Source organism: Nansenia antarctica (assembly GCF_963989245.1).
Source record: "Nansenia antarctica genome assembly, chromosome: 5".
NCBI lineage: Eukaryota > Metazoa > Chordata > Actinopteri > Argentiniformes > Microstomatidae > Nansenia > Nansenia antarctica.
This window is the reverse complement of record NC_137690.1, coordinates 20,971,911-20,996,955: the sequence shown is the minus strand read 5'-3', so window position 1 is coordinate 20,996,955 and position 25,045 is coordinate 20,971,911. Positions and strand designations below refer to the sequence as shown.

The 25,045-nt window shown below is 44.5% G+C and overlaps 2 protein-coding genes across 2 annotated transcripts in view; one reads left to right on the top strand and one right to left on the bottom strand.

Moving 5' to 3' along the window:
* Positions 1–299: 299 nt before the first annotated feature.
* On the top strand, positions 300–6,602 carry acsl2 (acyl-CoA synthetase long chain family member 2; the record flags this gene model as incomplete). The annotated part of the gene is made up of 19 exons (XM_080531460.1): positions 300–551; positions 710–889; positions 1,470–1,571; positions 1,807–1,906; positions 2,010–2,188; positions 2,349–2,381; positions 2,581–2,632; positions 2,838–2,911; positions 3,216–3,293; positions 3,387–3,521; positions 3,646–3,780; positions 3,891–3,986; positions 4,079–4,151; positions 4,290–4,378; positions 4,472–4,588; positions 5,590–5,733; positions 5,847–5,948; positions 6,062–6,133; positions 6,462–6,602. 19 exons carry the CDS (start codon positions 300–302, stop codon positions 6,600–6,602), a joined length of 2,154 nt encoding a protein of 717 aa, XP_080387586.1.
* Positions 6,603–7,909: 1,307 nt separating this feature from the next.
* Positions 7,910–25,045, bottom strand: part of bin3 (bridging integrator 3) — a 32,727-nt gene continuing 15,591 nt past the window's right edge. The window contains exons 4-9 of the mRNA XM_080530926.1: positions 24,526–24,587; positions 22,811–22,947; positions 18,830–18,870; positions 13,787–13,928; positions 12,721–12,855; positions 7,910–9,619 (exon numbers count right to left, since the gene is read on the bottom strand). Coding sequence (XP_080387052.1) covers positions 9,473–9,619; positions 12,721–12,855; positions 13,787–13,928; positions 18,830–18,870; positions 22,811–22,947; positions 24,526–24,587 — 664 coding nt within the window. The 3' untranslated portion in view covers positions 7,910–9,472. The remainder of the gene's footprint in view (positions 9,620–12,720; positions 12,856–13,786; positions 13,929–18,829; positions 18,871–22,810; positions 22,948–24,525; positions 24,588–25,045) is intronic.

Below are 25,045 nucleotides of genomic sequence, written 5' to 3'. Positions count from 1 at the left end.
AGCACTCTTAGGATGAAGTGCTCTTTTCTGTTTGCAGCAGATGCTTCATGTTCTGTTTGGGAAACACAATAGGACTTCTGTGTGCGCCTTTCAACAACTAGAGAATTCCTACATGTAATTGCTGCCCCTTTCACTGTCTGGTACTCTCATTACCTACATTTTTCTGCTGGACTCAGTCAAGCAGGCACACTCAGCTTCTCTCTCTCTCTCTCTCTCTCTCTCTCTCTCTCTCTCTCTCTCTCTCTCTCTCTCTCTCTCTCTCTCTCTCTCTCTGTCTCTCTCTTGCCTCTTCCACAGCTATGCATTTTCAGGAGTGGTTACGGTCCCTTCGCTCCAGCGGGGGAGTCAAAGTGCCTGAAGGGGAGGACTTCTGGAGCCTTCTCCCCTCACTCCCTCTTTCCTCCTCTTTCTCCCTCTCCTCCCTCTCCCTGTCCCCCTCCTCACTGCTGGGCATCGGGGCTCTGGCCTCCTTCACTGCATACTGGCTGGTGACCCGCCCTCGGCCCATGCGTCCTCCCTGTGATCTACATGCTCAGTCTGTCCCAATACAGGTGAGACAGTCATGTTCAGTGTTTTCAGTTACCTGTCTATGTTTGTTTGTGTATCGGATAGTAGTTATAATTCATAATAATATAATAATAATATAGTTTTTTTTCCATGTTTATATTCTTACAGTGTGTGTGTGTGTGTGTGTGTGTGTGTGTCACAGGGAGATCCCAGTTGGAGGCGCTCTGCTCTACTCAAGGACGACTCCCTGCTGGAGTTCTACTATGAGGACACTAGGACAGCCTACGACATGTTCCAGAGAGGACTGGGGGTGGCAGGGGACGGGCCATGCCTTGGCTTCAGGAAGCCTGGGGAACCGTACCAGTGGATCCCCTACACCCAGGTCTTGTGGATATATTTGGTCTTCTGTGACTGTCACCATTATAGTTGTGTAGTGGTTTTATATGATGTTATACTGAGAAATGTAAGTCTCTCTACAGTAGTGGTGAAATCTAGCACTCAAGGAAGGCCCATTTCCTTCCTGTAAGGGATGGGCCAAGATCTGTGGCGCAGTGAATAATTCTGACTATGGACAGGGCCCATAACTTGTGTAATCACAGATTTGTATAATATGATTGGTTCCCAAGAATGGTGACCTCATGACCAAGGACAGTTCTATAAATATGAGTCGCACCCATCGTTGGGGGCTTCTTGCTCTTGGGCTATTGCTTCTTGCTTATCAGTCTGCTCATTTCTCTCTGCGCTCATGTAACTTGGCTTAATAAAAGGCCTCTTTGGAGACAATTGATCTAAGCTCTTTGTGCTTTATAAGTTCTACTAAATCTATTAAGAATCAATTATATCCACAACAGTTGTACTAAGTATTCAAGCACTTTTCATTCTATACAGTGATGATGATGATGATGATGATAATGATAGTTATTGTTGCTGACTACCTGTCCTTTATTCTGTGTTGTATGTAGGTGGCTGAACAGGCTCAGGTGCTGGGCTCTGGGCTGTTGGCCAAAGGCTGCCAACCAAACCCTCAGCAGTTTATTGGAATATTTGCACAGAACAGACCAGAGGTACCTGTTCTCTTACCTTTATGGTAGTGTGGGAATGTTTACTCCCCAGGCAGGCTGGTACTGGTACTCTCCAATCTCCAGGACTGTAGTGGCAACCAACCAGCCTCCGGGAACCGAAGCCTTAGAATTGTAATCTCTTACACTTGTGTAATGTGATGTAACAATAAACTTGAAACTTGAAATTTGAGCCTGTCAAGTCTAATAGTGTTGCTCTGTCTCCCTCTGCTGGCTGTAGTGGACCATCTCAGAGCTGGCCTGCTACACCTTCTCTATGGCGGTGGTACCCCTGTATGACACTCTGGGTGTGGAGGCCATGGTCCATATCCTCAACCTGGGTAAGCGGCCAATACACTGCCACAAAACACGATGATACATGGGAGCACATAATCAATGCACTCCGATACTACTGGCATACTCTTATCACTGTTTATCTTTTAGCCGAGATCTCCCTGGTGATCTGTGACCGTGAGGAGAAGGCAGTGTCGCTCCTGGAGAATAAGGAGAAGGGTGAGACTCCCACTCTCTCCTGCCTGGTGCTCTTCAATGCCTGCAGCGATACCACAGTGGAGAGGGGGAAGGACTGCGGAGTGGAGATTCTACAGCTCACACAGCTCATGGTGAGAGAGGGATGGTGAAACTGTCAACATAATGGTGGAGGACGGAGGAAGTCCAACCAATGTTATGATGACAAAATAAGGTGGATGTCTGCTTATTCATTTTTGATTTTGGACCTGTGTCATTAATCTCAGTGTGACTGTGTGTATGTGCGTACCACAGGACCTGGGACGACAGAACCTCAAAGATCCTATGGTGAGTTTTCATCCTTGCTCAGACACCAGATACAAGTATTTAGGAACCATTAGGCTACAGAACAATAACTTGTCATAGGATTAGTTCTCGCAGGTTAAACACGAGACACAACCCTGCTCCCTTCAGCTCTCAGTTTTCACCCCTTAACTGCTTTTTTTTTCTTTGCTGTTGTTATTCATTCTCTGTCTGTGGGCTGCAGCCACCCCAGCCCCAGGACCTGGCAGTGGTGTGCTTCACCAGTGGAACTACAGGTACTGTATATTATTCTAGAACTCCCTACGATTCTTCACATGCCCTACCTGCATGTTAATCATACGCTGTACATAGGAATTTACCCACGCTTCTAGGAATGTGCCTATTGGGGCCCACTGACAACCTCTCATTATGTTATGAAATAGATTCCCATGCTACAGCTATAATGCCCTCCTCCAAACTGTGTGTTGTTTATTTGGCCAGGGAAGCCCAAGGGAGCCATGATCACCCACGGCAACATCGCCTCCAACACCTCCTCTGTCATTAAGATCCTGGAGGTCTGTTCAAGCTCCCTCCTCCTCCTCTAATTGAGAGGAGTTTCATGGCTATATGCATTTTGCTTTCCACTGTATCTCTCTTCATCCCTCTGATGGTTTCAACCCCTGCTGTCTTAATGTGGGATAATTTGGCTATTTGATTGCTCTTGTAATGCTAAATAGTGTATTCGATTGTCCTTGTAAAAGATAAACTACATCAAATTGCTGTTGTAACAGCTCAGATTGCATCGTCAATTGCTTGTTTGGCTTCGCTATTACCCACTGCGTGCTGTTTTATGCTATATTCATACCCCTCATTTCTCAGGGGTCATTTGTGATTCGTCAAGAGGATGTGTCCATCTCATACCTGCCTCTTGCCCACATGTTTGAGCGGATGATTCAGGTAGCTCACTCTCTTTTGACAATATGAGCCATTCTACGTGGTGTCTACTCTGTATGCATGTCAGTGGTGTAAATCATCCCGTCTCTGTCTCAGTTGTCCATGTTCTGTCATGGGGCCAGGGTGGGATTCTACCAGGGGGATATCTCCCTGCTTATGGACGACATCAAGACTCTTAAACCCACCTTCTTCCCGGTTGTGCCACGCTTACTCAACCGCATATACGACAAGGTCAGCATTTACTGACATTCTCATCTCTCTCATTCTTTCTGACGTTATATCCACTCTCTGGAGTTGATACTCTTGTTTCCCAATAGTTTTCTTATCTTTTCTGTCTGTCTGTCTGTCTGTGTAGATCTTGGGCTCCGTGACGTCCCCCTTGAGACGGGCAGTGCTGCACTATGCTGTGAGGAGGAAGCAGGCAGAGCTCAGCAGTGGGGTTGTGCGCAACAATAGTCTGTGGGACAGGCTGGTATTCAACAAGATTCAGGTCAGTTATACCCCAGTGATGCTAATACACCCTACAATACAGAGTACTGTATTGCACTCCCCTTTAGATTACTCTATTATGTAATAGGATTCTAATCTACTCTGTTTCAGGCCAATCTAGGAGGAAATCTGAGGTTCATCCTGACAGCGTCAGCCCCCATCTCCCCCACCGTGCTGTCCTTCCTCAGGGCGACTCTGGGCTGTCTGGTGAGAATGTCCGGAGTGTGGTCTAGCTGTGTGTGTGTATATTATGTTGGGAGCGTGTGTGTGTGAGATTATGCGCTTGCTGCTATTTGCAGATCTTCGAGGGTTACGGACAGACTGAATGCACAGCTGGCTGCACCTTCTCTATGCCAGGAGACTGGAGTGCAGGTAAGGCGTTGACTCCAGTTGCAGCTCACTTTATGACAACCTGACCTTTTTTTCTTTAAGGGTGGTCTGTGGTCCATGTCTGTGTTATTTATTCTGGTGTCCTCTCCACTCTCTTTTTTCTTTCTCTGTCTCTTTTAGGCCATGTTGGTGCCCCTCTGCCCTGTGCCATGGTGAAGCTGTCTGATATCCCTGAGATGAATTACTATGCTAAGAACGGGGAGGGAGAGGTAGGTGGTGAAAAGGGACCTATTACCGCTAAAATGTCTTGTTTACTCTGCTCTCCCTTTGTTAACATGGTTTCTGCCTCTTTAATGTGTTAGATCTGTATCCGTGGTCACAGTGTATTCCGGGGGTATCTGAAGGATGAGGAGAAGACCGCGGAGGCCCTGGACAGTGATGGCTGGCTACACAGCGGGGATGTGGGCCAGTGGCTTCCGGTGAGCTGGGTTACAAAAGTGTGATTACTGATCAATACATAGTGCCAATACGTCTGTCAGACAAAAATATTTTAATAGATTTTTATTAGTGCTGTCAATCGAGTTTTTAAAAACGTTTTAAATCAAGTTAATCACAATAATATACTGTGATTAATCATGATTATCTGAGCTTAGTGTCGATGATTTCTGAATAAGATGATAAGATTTATGAATTAAATTAATATATATAAATGGACTGACTTATATAGTGCCTTATTCCAAAGTGCTTTACAATGGCCTCTCATTCACCCATTCACACACAAATGGCGGCAAGCTCATTGGGAGCAATTTGGGGTTCAGTGTCTTGCCCAAGGACACTTCGACATGTGGCCAGCCGGGGTTCGAACCGCCGTTCTGCCGACGATCAATTATCTTTTAAGTTATTTTTTCTGAGTGGGGCAGTCCCACTCATATTTTTCATTTTATTGACAGATACAGTAGAGATTTTCGACAGGAAGGATGGGTGAGAGAGAGAGAGAGAGAGAGGAGGGATGACATGCAGGATATGTCCCTGGCCGGAATCGAACCGGGGACTCTGCGGTTACATGGTCGACGCTTAACCCGCTACGCCACCTAAGCGCCCCTTCGTGGCCATTTCTATGCTAGTAACAGAACGTGTTTAGGAAGTGTTTTTCCATATAAAATAGTGTATATTTATTTCAGATACTGTAGTGGAAGATATCCTCATTTGCAGGGAAGTAGCCGCCATCTTGTTGTGACATTTTTGTATATCCCGCCCCTTCTCCACTTTGATTGGTCTAAAGTCACAAATGTAACCAACGACTGTTATCATACAAATCAGTCTGTCTTGAAACCCCTCTACACTGTTATCTGTGTTTGCCACGTGTGTCAATAGAACTTGGTAATAACTTTTTTTTACGCTTTATAGTTTCCAGATTAATCGCGAGCGTTAACATTGATAGTCCTTTAATTTGTATGTGTTTGAATTTGTTTACTATTAGAATGGGACGCTCCGCATTATTGACAGGAAGAAGCACATCTTCAAGCTGTCCCAGGGAGAGTACATTGCCCCAGAGAAGATAGAGAACGTCTACATGCGCTGTGTTCCCGTGCTCCAGGTTTTTGTGCATGGAGACAGCCTACAGGTACTGTGGAACACATTTACTCACCACACAGATCCCTTGCTGTGGGTTCTTTTGGTTCAAATATATTTAAAAAAGTATTTGAATGGCTCTCCCTGTGTGTTTCATGGTTCCAGTCTCACCTGATTGGCATTGTTGTGCCGGACCCAGAGGTGTTCACAGACTGGGCTAAAGAGCAGGGAATCGTTGGGTCCTATGAAGAACTCTGCCAGAATCCAGTATGTGATATCAGCCTGGCTCCATCTGTACACCATCTGCTCTGTTTGAATATATGCTGCTGTCGCACAGTCACAATTCCAAAATGATTGATGGAGTCTTTCTCTCATGACAGGATGTGAAGAAAGCAGTGTTGGAAGACATGACAGCTGTGGGGAAGGAGGCGGGGCTTAAGTCATTTGAGCAGGTGAGGAATGTCCAACATGCTTAGTGATATGCATGTTGCCATGGTAGAAAATGCTGCCATGGTAGAACAAGTTCATATCCCTAGTGGTGGGGAGCTGGCCCAAAATTGTAGACTCTCGACTATTAAGAGTGTGAGTCAACTCCACCTCAGAACAATGAGGTCATCTCTCACAACTCTGCAGGAGTCAGAGTAGACTCCCAGAATCCTGGAGTCGAACACCACAACCTATCCCATGAAATACAGTATTACTGGTCTTGGTCCATAACTCAACATAAAGACTGTGACAATTACAGTTGTGTGGTCTTTCTCCATCTCTCCCTCTTCTCAGGTGAAGGACCTGCACCTGCATACAGAGATGTTCAGTGTTAGCAACGGCCTCCTTACCCCCACTCTGAAGAGCAGACGAGTGGACATCCGCAGGGTCTTCCAGGATAAGATCTCAAACATGTACAACAAGACGGCCACTTAGTCTCACATACTCACACACCACTGACATGTACAGTTGAAGTCGGAAGTTTACATACACCTTAGCCAAATACATTTAAACTCAGGTTCTGTTGGAAGTGATAAAATGAATTTATAATTGAAATAATCTGTCTGTAAACAATTGTTGGAAAAATGAGTCATGCACAAAGTTGATGTCCTATAACCGACTTGCCAAAACTATAGTTTGTTAACACGAAGTCTGTGGAGTGGTTCTGACTTTGACCTTTTTTGGAGTGGAGTTTTAATGACTTCAACCTAAGTGTTGTAAACTTCTGACTTCAAATGTACATGGAATTACCTCTGTTTTCTGCAACAGGACACGAGAGGTCTACTGGATTAGTACTAAAAACTAGAGTCTAGGCAAGACAATAGTAGACCTCATTCAGTATTTAACTCAATATGTGCTATCAAACACATTTGGGTATGTGGTATGGTTGAAATATATTCCAGGCCATTCCAATTGGCAGCCGTTTCTTGCTATGAGTCTGATGTATTTACTCTGTTGACTTACCAGAAATTAAGAGAAACATGGAATAGAACTATTCTGCAGTCTGTGCTGAAAAACTGGCTACATTACAGCCTGTAGTTGTAATGCACATAGTGTAGATTGGTAGGCTAGTAGCTGGGCCTGACAAGGACCTCCTGGACCACTCCTACGTCCCTCTGACCCATCCATAGCTTACACCGGGAAGTCTTTTTCATGTAGTGTAAATGACTTAATACTCACATTGGAGTGTATTCTCAGATTCTAGAGATGATTGTTGCATTATAATTTTTTATTTTTTTTAGAGAGAACTGATCTGCAGCCTATGAAAGTGATAAATCTCATTCAACCCCCCCCAATTCTTTTTCTAAGGTTATATGAGGGACACAACTTCAATGTTCCCCTTTATATACTTTATGAAATGTGCATTTAATAGTAAATGTGTAAATGGGAAATACATTTGAACTGTAAATATTGATTAAATATGCAGACCGAGCACTATTCTGACTAATTCTCAACAATATAGAAATATCTTTGTAATTTCTTCTGAAGAAATAAATAAGTTCAGTTGAAGTGTGGGTATGAAGTGTAGTGTGGGTATGGTGTTCAGGTGTTTACTCCATGGATGTACAAATGAATAGATAAGTGAGTTTATTCTTGAGACAATTAGCTAATGGATAGAATAGTTGGTATCTTATTAAAATTGTTGGATATGACTACAAGGCAGATCATTCAAAATGATGCATAGGAGACACCCTTCTTACAATCCATTTATTACATGATTCTACATAGAAAATGACGATGTACAGTAAAGGCTTATCTTTAACAATTATGTCTGAACAGATTTCTGGTAAGTAACGTAAAGTTCAATAAACATTTAATAAAACCCACTCTAATGTTAAATAAACAAAGATTACATGTCATGTTTCTCACTCAATAATAATGTTAAAGTCAAACGGAACTACATAATGGAAAAGGTAAAAGTCTAAAGACAGTAATTAAGTCAAAGACATAACCTACACAAAGAAAAGGCACATTTCAAAAGAGCATGCCGTAAAACATGACAATCATTTCATGAGCCTCGATTAAAACAGTTTCTGCCAAGAATAAATATTCAACGTGGGTGGGCATGATATTCCATAAATCATATACCTTTTCTTAGGCAATGCATGACAGAAAAAAAGAGATGGGAGTGATGCAGTATGATTTGCTCAGACTTAAAGCAAAGCTGATGATTTTATGTATGCATGTAAAAAAAAAACGTACTTGAGAGTTTCAACAATAATTAAGAAGGTCTGTTCTTTCTGCTTGGAACTGCAAGAGCAAACAATAGAACAAAGAACAACATAGATATGGTCAAATGAATGAAAGCAATGGGAACATGAACAGTGTGTGCCACTAGAGGGTGCAACAGCTTTGCTTTTGGAAGGGATTTAGTGTAAATCATCTACCGGTAACTTGATTTAGTAATCTTATACAGAAAAAGAAGGGAATGAGGACTCAGAATTAAACAATGTCAGATTCTCCCTTATTGTTTGAGAGGTAGGGAGTTAGGGAACAGCACAAAAAAAATGTTGACACCGCTTAATACAGACACCATTAGAAGTCTGAAAAACGAGGAGTGATTGAGTCTTGATATCCATAGCCAGGAGGACCATGATAATTTTTACCTCCTACAAATAAGCCACTGCACAGGGCTATACCACATGCTGTCAATCCTGAGGGAGAACTAAAGTAAATAACAAAAATCAAAAGATTCAAATGAACATAATTTGAATGTTCTACTGACCTACCACCATGGGAGTCAAACTTCATTCTCTGGTCTGCTTCAGATTAACACTGTATTGCCTAACACAAAACCACCAAGATTGTCCAACTTTTAACCAATTCTTTTGCTGCCAACACAGACATGATGAAATGTATGTTTTGGGTACCTACCTTGGTACGGAAACAAAATTGTATAAAAATAATAATAATCTTGCTTCGAGAAGAAAGTGTGACTCACTAATTAGTTCTGAGATGAACCGCTTAATTCCATGGTTTAATAAATATACATATTGGCTTATGATGTTAGCGCTTGGCTGATGGCTTGGTACATCTGGCATTTAAAATGCTTTGACTTGCTTAATGTTTCTATAGACATGAGGAAAGGGTCAGAGGAGAGACTTGAGGACAGAGCGATAAGGAGGGAACTAGAGGGAGGGTAGGTGGGGTGAGTGCAAGAGAAGAACTGAATGGTCAGGTTATGACCAAAACGGTCCATTAGCACAGTGAGGAGGATCCTGGAAGAGGGCTATCCATTTAGTGAGGTGTGAGAGGAGGCAACACCAGAGACGTGGAGTCGAGTCCTTCCCCTCTGCTTGAGTCTCTTAGTCATCTGCCACAATGGACAGAGCACGCAACTCATTCAGCTTGGCCTCGTTCTCCCTCTCCCTCTGTTCGTCCGTCAGCCCTGCCTGGTCGATCTGATCTGTTAACTCACTGAAGATCTTGTGCATCTCTGTGAAGTACACCACCTGAGGAAGAGAGAGAGGAACAGAGATGAGCGGTCAAATCCCTGAGGGAAGTAGGCTTCAAGAGGGAAAAACCAGAGACACGAAAAGAAGAGAACGGTCAATTCATCGAGATAGCAGGCTTCAGGAGAAAAGGGTATTAGGAAAAACCGGTGCACTCAAAGTTCAAACCCAAATGCTGCCCACCCCCACAATCTAACCACCATTTACTTACAACATTCAGAGGCTCATGGTCCTGTACCCCTTCACCTTCACTAATGAGAAGCCATTCAGGAGTAGAGGAGTGAGCCTAGAGAAATCAAACAACTAAAACAAAGCCCAAACCCCAGCACTTCAGTGGGTAGTGACCCTGCCTTTTCTCTTTCAATCTGAACATGAGATTGAGAGTGTTCTCTGAAAGCTTTCTTGACACATCCCACCCTTGCGTCTTCCCCCAGTTCATGAGTCAGGATCCTGAGAGAGTTGCTTTGATGATTAATAGACTTTAATCACATTACAAGACTCTAGAAGAGTGGGCAGAGAATGAAAGTACTGGGAAATACAACCCCTTGAAACCCACACACATCTCGATATTTATTCATGCAGCGATGCATATGGTACAAGTGTACTTAAGGGGGCATTGCTGTTTTATTTGCAAACGTGCACATGTGCTCTACAAAGAAGCACGAAACAAAATAATAATATTTAAAAAAATTGTTTTGAATAATAATAAAAGAATAATAAAAATAATGAAATAATAGACACTAGTGAAGACATGTTGTGACAGACAAAGGAGGAAGGACATTTCAAGTGCAAACATTAGGCCTCTCATGGATAGTGACACCACTGTGAAATGTAGCCATTTTTAACACAGTGAATCGGAGCTGTGTGCAAGTAGCCGCCCAGTTTACGCTGAAGCTATTTAGTTGGTAGTCCTAGTGACTCACTGAAAGAGGAACCCAGTTTGAATGAAAGCCTGTTGTATGTTTACACCAAACTCTGCCACCTAGACCACATGAGTGGGCCATGAGTATTGGGTTACTGTTCTATGTGGGAGCAAAACGGATAAAAGTGGCTTGCTGAAAAGCCCATCGGAAATGTACAAGTCAGTGATAATGTACACCAGCTCCCTGTCTGGACACCCCCCATTTCACTGTATCTCTACAATTACAATTAGCCCAGTAATCAATGCAACCTGGACAGACCACCTACTGTATGAAAATGAGCTGCTGGACAAACTTGAACTTTTATTTATATGACCTCTGTCATACAGATATATTTACACAGACATCCGAATGCACACCCTCATAACCCTTATCATTACTTACTATTCTGTTATTAGTACTTACTTACTAGTTTATCTACTGTAAATAAAGAAAGAAAAAAAAAATAAGGGGAAAAAAAATCTTCTTCCTTCTTATAGCGTTATGACTGCCAATGGCCTCTGGCCTGAGCATAGATTAATTTTTCTGGCTATGACTGATGGATAGATGATTCACTTACTTAGACAAATGTATTTGTTGCAAGTCCCTTTGGATAAGGGCATCTGCTAAATGCCAAAAATGTAAATATAGATTACAGTATAATGTAAATATACTATTCATTTAAACAGAGATATACTGTGACTCCATATGATCTCTGGCTCTAACCACTTGTTTAAGTAAAACTATTACAAAAAAACATATTCGTGGGAGAAAGAGTAACAGAGGTGACCCCACATTGTCAGTCGCCTTAGGAAAAATAATTATAATTATGATGGGATATAAAAAATAAAAAACAAGGATTATTTTGCTCCTGCAGTACAGAACACTCTGACCGAGAGCAACAGCAGGGAATCCACCAAGACAATGTCTCAATTCTTCAGCATATGTACAGGTGGACACATCAGACTACAGCAGACCGTCCCATTGACAGCCCTTGCATGGGACTTCTGGTAGTGATGCTGAATCCTCAGAACAAAGGCAGCCATTGTCAGGGTGCTTCCTCTGGGAGCCATGCAGCAGGTCTGGGGGAGAGGGAGAGGGAGTGGGAGTCCAGACTGAGGGGGGCCGGGGCTGAGACCGGCTGGGCTGCTGACCACCCAGGAGTGGCTGTAGGAGTGGGTGTGACCGTCAGTCAGTCCCCCTGACCGGACTCCACACAAACCCCCCCCCAGACTCCGTTCACACACCATGGTGGAGTTGAGCTCTCTGAGCATGGTTGAGTCATCAGTGCAGTGGCTCCATCAGAGGGCCACTGTGTGTGTGTGTGTGTGTGTTTGTGTGTGTTTGTGTGTGTGTGTGTGTGTGTGATTCAGCGCTGAGTCAGTCTTTGTTAGCAGATGACAGAGCATTGGCCTACCTTGGTGTCCAAAAGGACAGAGCTGAAAGCTCACTCAGAGATAGGCGAGTGACATAGTGAGTGATAAGTGACATCAGTCAGACAGACTGCCTCCAGTGACATCATCTCCTAAGCTGTGAAGATCACACTGTTGTGACGCAAGCCTGTGTTTACGTGTGCGATCCTCGCAAACAGCCTATACACTCTACCATCCTTTAAATACACACCTGCTCCACTCATAGAAACTCCATGAATGTACACAGGCATGCATGCAAGGACATTAAAACTATCAAATGATAATTGATGGGCGAGGTGGCGGCTGTGGGGGGTACCCCTCTCAGTTTGCCTGGCAGAATCAATACCAATCAATACCATGTCTGCTGACAGGCAGCTGTCAGTGCGTTTGGAGGCAGGGACCCTGGCTAGTGACGTTGTTACTCTTAAATCATATTAGGAGTGTGCGCATCTCTGTCCCAAAGAGGAAATGACACGGACTGTGGGGGCGACGGCAACGGCGACAGCGACGCTCAGCTGCTCAAAGTGAGACAGGCTCCCAGGTTAGGGGGGGGCTGGAGGAGAGGACTGGAGCCAGACAAACCTGGGCTTCCTGGGCTCAAGAGGGAGGCGTGTGGGCCGTCACTGGGGGTTAATCACATTAAGACTGGGCGGAGGGAGACATGGAGGATTAACACACAACCACTCGCTCTGCTGTTTGACTAACAATCTATTGAGAGGAGCATTAGCCTGAAAACACGCACTGTGTGCCTGTGCATGTGCGTGTGCATGTGTCCAGTTATATGGCTCACCTGTGCTCGGATGAGTGCCTCGAAGCTGGGCTGAAAGTAGTCGATACGGCTGTGGTAGAACTTGGGCATCTCGTCCAGCAGCTGCTTGTTTTTAGCTTCAAAGTCCTCCCTGACCGGCCTCAGCTCCTCCCTGGCCTGGGGGATATGGGGGTGGGGGTGGGGGGGGGGGGCAAAGGGCACAGGTGACACTTCAACACACTCTCAGTCTCAACAATGTTCTCTCATATGATTTGTGAATAACAATGAAATACAACGGAGAATGAGAATGCTTTCCCATACACCCATAGAGGAGGCATTTAAAAAAAAAAAGAAGAAAAAAAAAAGAAAAAGGCTCTAATCACGACCACAAGTGAGGAGGAGTGGGTTATGTGGGAAGAGTTGGCTGAGTGCAGACCACACCACCACTGATCTGGGACGCGTGTGAATGTATTAGTGGGTAGTCTATTGGTGGGCATTAAGCTAGGATGGTTCTATGAATATGCATGATTTAGCTTCTACGTCGGTTTGTATGCATCTTCTTTGTATGTCTGTTTAAATGGCGTGTTAGTGTTTTGTCAGGATCATTCCTTTAAGAGCTGTGAGATTCAAAGGGCAGGGCCATGGGGGCCTCTTTAGTCTTTGTGCCCCTGACAATGCTTTTCTCAATGTGTGTGGGTGGCTAGCGATGTGAGGATGTGTGAGTCCAGGCAATACTGCGTTGATATCTCTGAATGTGTGTGTGTGTGTGTGCTCCTGTTAGCAGCCACTCAGTGTGTGTCTACGATACTCAATTACGTGCCTGTATATGTGCTGCTGTGCCTTTTCAAAAGGCAATACCTGAGAGCCTGGTAGCTTGCGTGGGTGAAAGAGTGCACATGTACAGTATGCATGCGCTCAACTATTTTCGTTCACATCCAGTCAGCATTTGTGCCTTGTTCACTTCTTTCTCTCTTATCAAAACATCAAAACCATACAGGAGCATGAAGCATACCATGTATGAGGCTCGCTGCTATAGAAAGACATGGAGTGAGAGTCCAGGTGGAGCAGCACATGAGCCAACACAAGCTTTACACAGTCAATAGAGTACCTGGTGTAGTTTAACCATGATGGGGCCTGTCTTTTCTTTCTCTTCATATTTCTCAACCTTGGACTGCAACCTCTTATAGTCCTGAAGAGCCTGTTCCCGCCGTTTCACTGCCATGTTCAGGCTGGGGAACACACCGCCGTACCTGAAACACACAGGGAGATTGAGACACTGCTGGATCCGCTGAGACCTACAATGGAGGCAAATTGACGCTGCTTTGTATTTGAGACAAATCAGACCTCCAAATCTTGGTACCAAGATACTTTATTTTTTATTTTTTTATAAATAAATATTTGCGCTTCAGATTATTAATTTATTTTTTTACTTCAATAGGAAAATCCAAAACTCTAACACCTAAGGTATAGTGACCTGAACATGAAAACATAGTTATCTGGACCACTGACAACTTTTTGAGGGGAGGTTCATAAAATTCTTTCAGAGGCGCTTGTGTGAGGTCTGCTGGATCAATACTTATGCAGCAAAGAAAGTCCTCTAGGAGAAGACAGTTTAGCATATACTGTCACTTTAAAACAACCGAGGAAGACAGAATTCTGTCAAACTAAATCTAATCTATTATCTAATTACTATAGTGCAAATGGCAAGAAACAATTCATTTGGTTTCAATTATTTTATTCAAAATGAAAATACATTATTTCAGAGAGAATCCTAGTCTTAGGTACTAAAAATAGGAAACACTCATCTGTAACTTAGCAACAGGAGTCTGTGCCTCATCCTGGGACTTACTTTGCTGCACTGGTTCTGTGCCTGGTTTTAGTGGGAAATACAGTACTGAATGCAATGCAACTTAATTTGCCATAGATTAACATGTTCCAAACCATAAAACAAAGATAATTGCCAATCTGTTTGGTGGGGAAATCAGACAAAACAAATAGAATCAACATGGTGAAACTGTCTATGTAACTAGGAATACAGACTACTCTCACTATTCCTCACATTTGATAGCGCTATTATGACTTTAGTTTGTGTGAGTTAAGGTATTTTCTTTTGGTCTTGTGTATCTCCATGTCAAACACAAAACAGTTTGCCAAATTGTATTATTTTCCACAGTTGACAGGTCAAATGCGAGGCAGCAATAATCTGATGACTATGCAGAATGAAACATTGTTTTCATTAAAATTAGCCGACTAGGCTAACGCTGCCTTTTTTACTGTATTTTATATGGTTCATGTATTTGGATTGTCCTCGATATAATAAACTAATAAACTAAACTAATTAACCATGAGTGTCATACATTGTGTAGATGTTCCTAGACACTCCTGTTACTCTTACAGATCACACCACTCACAATCAGTGATTCACTTCTTTACCCAGTGCCAATCATAGCCTATTATATGGAGGTAAGGGGAATCTACAATGCACCTGAGAGGTGGTTGTGAAATCCTGCTGTAGAAGGGGGTGGTGGTCTGGTCTAAACAGAGAGTGAGCCGTACAGGAGGGTGGGGGAGGAGGGCACTGAGTGACGTGACCTGGGATCAGTCTTAGACAAGCCGTGGATTGTTTCCCACAGGAAGTTGAGAAGGGAGTGGCCCTGTAGCGTCTGTGATGACGTCACAGAGCCCAGCCCCACGGCCCACGCTCCCACTATTTATAAAAACAAATTTGGCCCAGTTTGACGGCAGGGGTGGATGCCGTGCCCTTACTACTATCTGCCTCTTGCTCCAGTGTACACACATACTTTGAGTGCCAGGGGATTACATAACCGCCCTCTAGGCACAAGTGCACTCCGACATGATTGCATTGGTCCATGACAACACACGCCACACAGGCTTGTTAAAGACACAAAGGCTGACCGCATTTTCTAGCACCTTACGTCGCACCACCTCTGCATTTCCTCATGAGGTGCCAAGAGGGCTGACTGTCTCACTTCAGGGCAGCACAATACAATAACAATGACGTTATCAACAGACACGTCCTCTCACTGCGTGACGAGGGTGGACAAGACAATCTGACCCTGGGACTGCATAAACACAGTTAGCCAATCTAAGGAGTTGATCCCATTCGTCCATACTAAAAGTCTCCCAGTTCTCCTTCTTAGCGCCTATCCTCATAGACGTAGCAGCGCTGTTCTGGCCAGAGGTTTTCCGGGCGGCCACCCACTGCTGTCCCTGTCCCTGTCCCGGTGCTGTTGTGCTGTGCTCAGGGCCCTGGTGAGACCAGTCCTGTGGGAGGCAAGGGAGCCTGTCTGACTCAGCTCAAACTGTACACTGCAGACAAGCGACAGTGGCTGTGTTTGAAGGTCACTCTACATGCTGCGTAATGATAGCTTGGTCGATCGCTGGCAGGACCGGACATTTCCCTAGATGTCCCTGACCTCGGCTCGATCAGCCGACTATATTTACGGCGGTCTGGCCGGCCCGAGGCTTTCTACTGGTGGCTGGAGGCTGAGCAAGGCTCAGGGCGCACCACTATCCATGTGACAGGTCAGGCCAGGGTGTGGTGGGTGGCTGGATGGAAATAGCAGCTGGACGGGAGAGCATGTTTATGAGACGCCGCCAATCCACAGACAGGGCCGGTCAGCCCAGCCAGCCAAGCCCCAGTCTGGACCAACCACCCCAGCAGACCAGACCAGAGACCTGGGAGGGACCTCGTCTGAGCGGATGACCGCTCCACTTGACTGTCACTATGGGCTAACAGACTTACACACAAAAAAGGGAAAAAAAGAAAAAAGAAAAGAATATTTTCACCTCAATGTGTCAATTGCTATAAAATTAGAAACCTAGCAGGCCTAGCCTACATTAAGCAAGAAGAGGTTACTTAATTATATCATCAAACAATTTAAGTAATGAAAATACAAAAGTGTTTTAAGAGAAACACCAGGAGTGTGTGTGTGTGTGTGTGTGTGTGTGTGTGTGTGTGTGTGTGTGTGTGTGCGCGTGTGCGTGTGTGTGTGTGTGCGCGTGTGCGTGTGTGCGGTGGTGTACGTGCCAACAGAACCTCTTTGGTTTAGCAGAGGGAAGGTTTGCTCTGCCACAACTTGCCTTCTGCTTTGTCTCTGTAGATCGAAATACTCATGCAAACAAGATACCTGATATACCAGATATAAAAGGTAAGCTTGAAGGGAAAAAAGATACAAGATTTTTCAGCAAGTTCTGTTAAATCCGAGTTCTCTCTCTTTGGAAACATATCCGTAAAATATTTTTTTTATTATAACATATTAATTAAGCTCCATATGTATCATAGTGTATATCGGCCACTCAAAGTCCCCTAATAAAATGTCTAACCAATAGCAGCTTGAGTAACTGACAATGTAAATGAACAGGAGTGTTGGGGGCTGCCCCTCTTCCTCAGCCTGGCCTGTGCCCAGTCATTGCTTGGCCCAGAGCATAGGTCTTACAACAGAGCTGCCTTCGTCTCACCCAAAAGAGCAACAGCGCTTAAAGGGTTAGGTTAGGAGGCCCAGATAACACAACTGCCTCATGCCCACGCACTCCCCCTCCCTCCATATAAACAGGGTGATGTCATTCAGTGACCCCGCTGAGAGGATGGAATTCACTGCTGGAACTGAGAAACAGAGAGAGCGCGAGAGAGATTGATCTTTTTGTATTCATTTCCTGTATGTGTCTATACAGTGAGTGTTAATAACCCAACCAAGTGTAATCTGTAAATTACACACACACACACACACACACACGCACACGCACACGCACACACACACACACACACACACACACACACACACACACACACACACACACACACACACACACCCAAATAAATAAACCCTCCATTAACATCTTTTTAGACGCTCCACACATTTCTTTACAGAGGCCACAGAAAACATCTTGGCTTGAGAAACAATGATAAACATTCACTTACTGATGGACTAATGGAATTACATTTTCAATGGCAGTTTAATGTATGGTGGCTTAATAGATCAGCTTTCTATAGAGAATTATTTGATGACTAATGACTGTGGTGTGCTTCCATGTCTCATAAAGTAGATGGATAGGGCAGTTTGCTTAACTTCCACATATTGCTTGTTTTCCTTTCCTTTCCTTTCCCAAAGTAGTTTATGCACTTAGTGCTTCCTGGCCTATTTCAATATCATACAAGTGCCTAACTTCATCTAGCCTCAAAGTTCATCCTGTTAGGACAGTGGCTCCCCACAATGTGTTTGTCCAATGTGGTCTGTGTGTTTGGGGTGTGTGTGTGTGTGTGTGTGTGTGTGTGTGTGTGTGTTCTGTCCTGAGACAGTCCTGCTCTCCAACCAATCCCCTGCCTTTGGCCCAGGAAGTTGGGCCCTTTGCCATATTCAGAGCCTGCCCACACGTCCGCCTGCCGCCCACCAGGAAGAGGAAATTAGAACCATTCCATCCTGTCACAGCACCGCCACCAGAACACCAGGAAGAGCGGAGTAGCACTAGCACAAACTACAATCATATGCTACATAAAATTATTTTAAATTGGTCATTTTAAGTTGGACTTGACCAGACCTGGGCTTTGAGTAAGACTGATATAATGGGGAGAAAGTTGAACATACAAACAGACACATGCAAGCACACACTGTCTCTCTCTCTCTCTCTCACACACACACACACACACACACACACACACACACACACACACACACACACACACACACACACACACACACAGCTCCAAAAAGCAGCCTCCGGGGAGGGGCCAGGAGGAGGAAGCAGGACCTTAACAAGCACTCGGAAGACGGGTGGGATCCCTGCTCCCAGCCTGGCCACTCCCTCCACCGCCTCTGCTTTGTGTGTGTGTGTGTGTGTGTGTGTGTGTGTGTGTGTGTGTGTGTGTCTGTGTGTGTGTGTGTGTCTCTGTGTGTGTGTGTGTGTGTGACACAAAGCCAGGCTTCAGGAATGGAATAGTGCTCACTGCGTACTCGGACGGGGGCGAGTATAGAGAAGGGGAGCCAAATAAACTTTCTTCCAGACACACCACCACAGCCGCACCATTCACTCCCCAGTTCAGCTTTACTGCTATCTGCAGCGCATTATGACAAGCTCTTCTGCAGCCTCTGCTCTGTTGATCAATCTACCTGAGGAGTAAATGAACACTTACTTTTTCAGAGGGTCAATCACAGTCTTCTGGATCTGGTTCACCTATAGAAGAACAGACACATGTCAACATTAGATTAAACAGTTTGGTAACACTTTGCATTAAGTTGCACCTATAGCTGTGTATTAATGCTGTTATTGCACTAGTAACATTGTTTTAACATATCATGACATGGTAATTAGGTGCTTTAAATGGTATGAGTTGAGCGCTTTGTGTTGAAGTGAAAGGAAGTGAAAGGAACAGTCCTTATTCCACACAAATCATTGAGCTCCATTACTTCCTAAGCACTAATTCACCATGTAACAGCATGTTAATACAATGTTGTTACTAGAGAAATGACTACACAGGTATAGGGGCAACTTCATGTAGTGACCAAGAGGGCTTCCCATAAATGAAAGTGAATGTCTTCATGAATTCTAATTCATTGTCAAATTGAATTACACCATGCCTCAAGTTGAACAAAACAGCTTCTCTAAGACCCACTCATTAACAGCATGATCAAGCCTCCACACAAACAATCAACAATTGTGTATTTCCAACAGAGCACTCAAGACGATAGTAGGGGCGGGAGGTGAGGGGGGTTGCAAAGAAGAAACTTTTATGACGTTGACTCTTTTATTGTACACAAGCCCCGAGGAGAAACCCTTGAATATTCATCGAGCTTACAATACAAAAGGATGGAAGTGTCAGGGGACAGACATGAAAGCAAAGCCCCACTGATTTCAAATTCTGCGGAGGGTGGGCTGCCTTACAAGATGAAAGTTCTTTGCAAACAAACATTTTAACAATAACAGTTTATATTTTCCTGCATTCTCCTTCTCGTAGCCGGAGTCGACAGGGGAAAGGGAGGGGGGGGGGCTTTGTTAAATGGAAGTAAATGAACATCTCATCTTGAGGCCTCCAGCCCCGGCGCCAAAGTCTCATGGAGAGAAGTTGGCAGACAATTAATAAAGTTTCCAGCGTCATTTACATTGCAGATTCAAGATGACTCCTAGATCTATATCTCTGACAGAACATTAAAGTTAAGCAGGCAAGCAACCCAAGCACAGCATCGCTAAGAACAATTAACAAGAAATAAAAGCAGGGAGACATGAAGTGACAGCTGCATGAAAACAGTGAGCCTGGTGCGACTAATCACTAGTTCACTAATTATTGGAAGAATAGTCAATCACAGAAGAGCAAGAAAGAAACCACAGTACAGAACTGAGCGTCTGAGCTTTGTGAATGCCCTGACCATTTTTTTTAAAACACACACATCAACACCGCTTCACAAAGGCATTTTTCCAAGCAAATAAAATGGATGAATGTGGTTTGAGGGAAAATATGAGAACCAATAACAAATAAGTACATGGGAATTCACATTGTCTCTGTTTTACATATTCACACCAACCCCCCCCCCCCCGCCCTCCCTGGCTCTAGCTGAGCGGCGGCTGCTGGTGCTGAGGTGAGTGCATGAAGTGAGCAGGGAGAACAACACTAGCACATTTGCTTAAGCATGCTGGTGCCCTCTACCCTATGCCCCTTCCCACAGTGAGGGGGGGGGGGCAGGACTATTCCATGGAGGCCCAGCAGAGCCTGAGGCCGGCGCTCCAGCAGCAGTCTCCATCAGTGAGTCACGGGGCAGAGGCCATCCTGGCACACAGGCCTCCCAAAAATACACACAGATCGCAGAGGAAATCAATACCCCTCCAAACAGAGCATCCTCTACCGCTCTGCCGCCATCTTCACTGGGGCTCGGCTTCGACAGCAGTGTGCCGGGGGGGTTATGCGCCCTCCTCAGCCCCAGAAATAAACACACAGGCCTGGGCCACTGTTGCCTTCATTATCCCTGCACGTTTTATCTGCTCGCTCTCTCACTCGCAGGCCCCGCGGCGGAACATCTCGTCTCAACACCAAGGAGAGCAAAGGGTGGACGCTTTTGAGTCTGTTTTGCTTGAGCAGTTGAGTTGTTGGTGGTGCCGTCAGAATCAACAGCCAGCTTGGAGGGAGAGCTGGAATATGATTCCTGTGAGCTGCGCTTGGGCCTTAAGAGCTCAGGAATCCTGAGGTGATATTACAAATACTGAACTGACCAACTGAGCTCATTGCTTTGCCTTCAGCTCGTTCTTAACCAGTTTAAAAAAGGCCAAGACACGATGCCCCACCACTGAGAAACAGCAGACCATGGTCATGTTCAACATGTTGAACAACAACCGAAGGACACTAAGAGAAATCGCTATCCTGGGACGACGGAATAGGTGGAGGATGACATGTCAAAATCCACTCGGAAGGCTAAAAACAATCAGACAAAAACAACCTCATTGGGACGACTGCCTTCGCCGCTAGAAGTGTGAAGGTGTACTCGGCTCCAAGCTGCCTGGCTGGAGCTCCGTCCAGCAGACCTTGGCCGTGGAGCCAAGCAGGCAAATTAAACCCTATGGAGCCAGCTGACGCCTCTACTCCTACACACTGTACAGAAAACCTGCATCTTTTGTTACTGACCTGAAGAACGCAAGTGATGTCAAAACACAGTACAGCGTTGACGCCTTGCCGCTCGTGACCGTATGACTCGCTCAGCATGGATTTCGACAGCTCAAGTAGAGTCTAGTCAGAGAAGAAGTATCTCCTTATGCAGGGATGGCCTCCGAGGTTTGGCCGAGGTGAGGGTTAGGGAGGTTATGAGCGTAGCCAGAGGGAAGAGGGCCCAGAGGAGAGCTGTAAGAGATGTTTGCTACGCTTTAGGGTTCTGACCTACGTTAAACTAAGAGCTCAAAATGGGGTAGCAAAGACGAATATGGACAGAGTGTAAATGTGTGGCCAATCTAATCATTTCCCCTTGGAAATACTCTGAACATTTAGGTATAGAATACTGACTAAGCTTCTACTTTTGTAAGGGCTCCAGATAGCTATCTGAGGTGCTGACGCTAAAATGTGTGAAAATGTTACTCATAACCAGTCCGCAGGACGAGGAAGTCATTTCATTTTAAATGCAGTCAAACTGGCAGAAAAATCCTCCCCATGGCAGACAGATCTTGAACAGATCTACCTTTGGTCACAAGCTGCAAAGTAGAGTCCAAACACACATGATGTTCAGTCTAAGGATAGCAAGGATGAGTGAATCAAGAAAGCTAGGAGGCTCAGAAAGGATCCTAGAAAAATGAATCATCAACACTGGAAGAGGAGTCTTCTATAAGGCTGTAGAATCAGGTGTCAGTCAGTCTTCTACATATTCCTTGCATCCAAGAAGATCAGTATGATTCTCTGTGTGTTTTTTCTCCCTGAGATGCCTCTCACAGTGCCCTGAAGATATGCACATGCAATGCCACCATGATTCCCTTTGCAATTACCTGCAGGGATGATTTTAATCAAATACTGAAGTACATGACAAATAATATGAAGAAGCTGGGAGCTGAAGACGAATTCCTCACAGAGAGGGAGTGGGGAGGATCAGACAGGAACAGATCCTATTAAAACAGCCTGTGACATTCTCAAGTGAAGAAGCTATTCCATAGTACAAGTTATTTTAAACACAAAGCCAGTCACAAATGCATCCGATATAAGGTTCTCTGATACAAGACAATGATGAGCAGCTAATAGACCAGTGTGGTGGAGACGCTCTTGAAAGGCAGCAAGAGAAGAAACAAGATCATGAGGGAGATATTTTTTAGTTCACACACAGGTTATGCAATATCGACAAAAATGAAAATACACTTTAACAACAGGAACCCTTCTGGTTTGTGCCCTTGGAGTATTTGAAGAGAGCTGTAAAATAAATAAATAAATACCTGCCAGGTTGCTGAATGCTCATAGGTAGAGCTGTTAGAGCTAAGTGGTGGCAGGCACGGAGGGGAGGGGTGAGGGAGGAAGGGAGGGGGAGAGAGAGAGAGACAAAGAGAGAGAGAGACAAAGAGAGAGAGAGACAAAGAGAGAGAGAGAGAGAGAGAGAGAGAGAGAGAGAGAGAGAGAGAGAGAGAGAGAGAGAGAGAGAGAGAGACTGACACTGACCTTCTCCTGGTTGAAGGAGTCCATCCTCCTCATGGCTGTGTCCAGAGACGTCATGGAGTCCAGGAAGGCCTGGTCCTGTTCACACAGAGGGTTACTGAGCAGGTCCCCGGAGATCTTCACTGCTGCTTTGGACATGGCTGAGAGACACATATAGAACAGGGGATTATTATTACTATGGTAAAACAGAGCCTGAGAAAGACAGAAAAGGAGAGGGAGAGATGAGAATGGAGTGAAAGAGAGAAAGACACACTAAACACACTATAGCAGAACACGTCAGTATTCTGAATTATTGGCTTGGTTTGACTATTTGGCCCAGACATGCTAGATGGGCATGGCAAGCAGCATAGGTGTGCTCCAGTGCCAGGGCTGAGACTGTGGGCATTACACACCAAGTGAGGGGTTCCAAAGGGAGCTTTTGTCAAAATGATGAAAAGGGAAAAGTAGAATTGAGCAGCGTAGCATCCGTCGGAGGGAGTTGAGGGGGTGGTCGGGTCGGCTGCTGGGATGAATTTTCACAAAAGCACTGGGAATCTGTGCAAATGTTTCTACAGTGCCAGTGCCAATTACTGTTAATCTGCACTCCCGCCACTTCGTCTTAGACACAGAGCGCATATCGGATCACAGCATCACAGTCAAAATAACGTGCTGCACTGGGACACGCAGAGACGTTGATAAGAGGGGAAGAAATACTCCACTTAGGCTCCATCCATAGTCGGTTGGTATAGGGTAAAGACCCATTTTCAGCTACACAATCATACACAGGTGGAGTCTCTGGTTGGCTCTTTTTTTACGACAAGTAATAACAGGTTTAGCCTGACTTAGTCTGACAGTGACTGAAGTATGTGGTTCAGACAAGCCACGTTGATTTTGTGGCAGGGGTAACATAAACCAAAATCGCTGGCAAACTACAGTAAATCTAACTGTTTAGTTCTATTATGTACGAAGAAAATGTGCTTGTGTATTTACAATGTAAAACAATTTAGCTTGCAGCTTGAATAACTAATCAGAATAACTATTGATTAAAAGATTGTATAAAATGGCCAATGATATATTGGACATTTTTTTCTAAAAGCTCATTGACAAACCTCAATAGAGCCCACAATCTCATCTTCCAACTTTAAATAGATTGGATAAATGATTGCTACTATGAAAAGCTGGGTCAGGCATGCTGTGCTAACATGTTGTGTAGGTGCAGTCTTTGTTTAGTGGCAGTTGGTGGAGAGAGGACCTGGGCAACAGATGGAATCCATTAATTAGAATGAGAGGTTGACAGCTCTGACACTTTGATGAGGCATTCTACAGAATATTCCAGAGCACAAAGCAGAGGAAATGAAGAAGCGCCCCAACTCCCCCATCCTTCCCCTCTCCGCCACCCTCAGACTATCCACATCTACCAGGGGCCAAGTCTACTGCTCCTCCCAAAGACATCCTTTTCCATCTCCAAAGATCCAACAAACCCCCCCCCCCCAAAAAAAAGCTGCAAAAAAGATATAACAAAATGTAAAAGCTGAGAGTAAGAGTGGTGAAAATCCTTGCTAATATTTACCCTCTGACACACACGCACACACGCACACACCTCTTCAAAATGTAGGTCCTAGAAAAACCTGAAAAGCAACATCACTTAAGACGGCAGGTGTGAAACTTTGTGAATAGTAGAAGTCAATGACGTACAGTAGACGTACTAGTGTACAGACAAAAAAAAGACTAGAACACACCTATATCAGCCTCTGTGCTTTTCTTCATGTCTTTGTGAAGCTTCTTTGTCTGATCTTCCAACCTGTGATGAAAAAATAATGACTTAATTATCTTATGTGTACTTTGAATATCACAGAAATATAATTATAGTTATATAATTCTGATGCTTTGAAAGTAGCTTTGTTGGCCTGAGCAGAGAGAAATACACAACCGTAGAGGGCTACGGCCCAATCTCAATTTACCCCTTGGCCCTACATTTTAGCCCTACCCTTCCACTTGGCGCATTCACGTGTAGGGGTAGGGTGTCCCAATTCTTGTTGGCATGTAGGGGTAGGGCCAAGTGGTAGGGCTACATAGCCCTCCAAACTTAGTTTTTTCAGATGCACACTCCAAACTCAGTGAATGCGAAATCCCAGAATGCCTTGCGAATCATCGGCAAATGCACAAGCAACGAGGAAGAAAACCAGATGCATTTATTTTACCCAAATGTAATTATTTTCTTTGTTAATAAAGATTTAAAAAATTATGATAATCGTATCG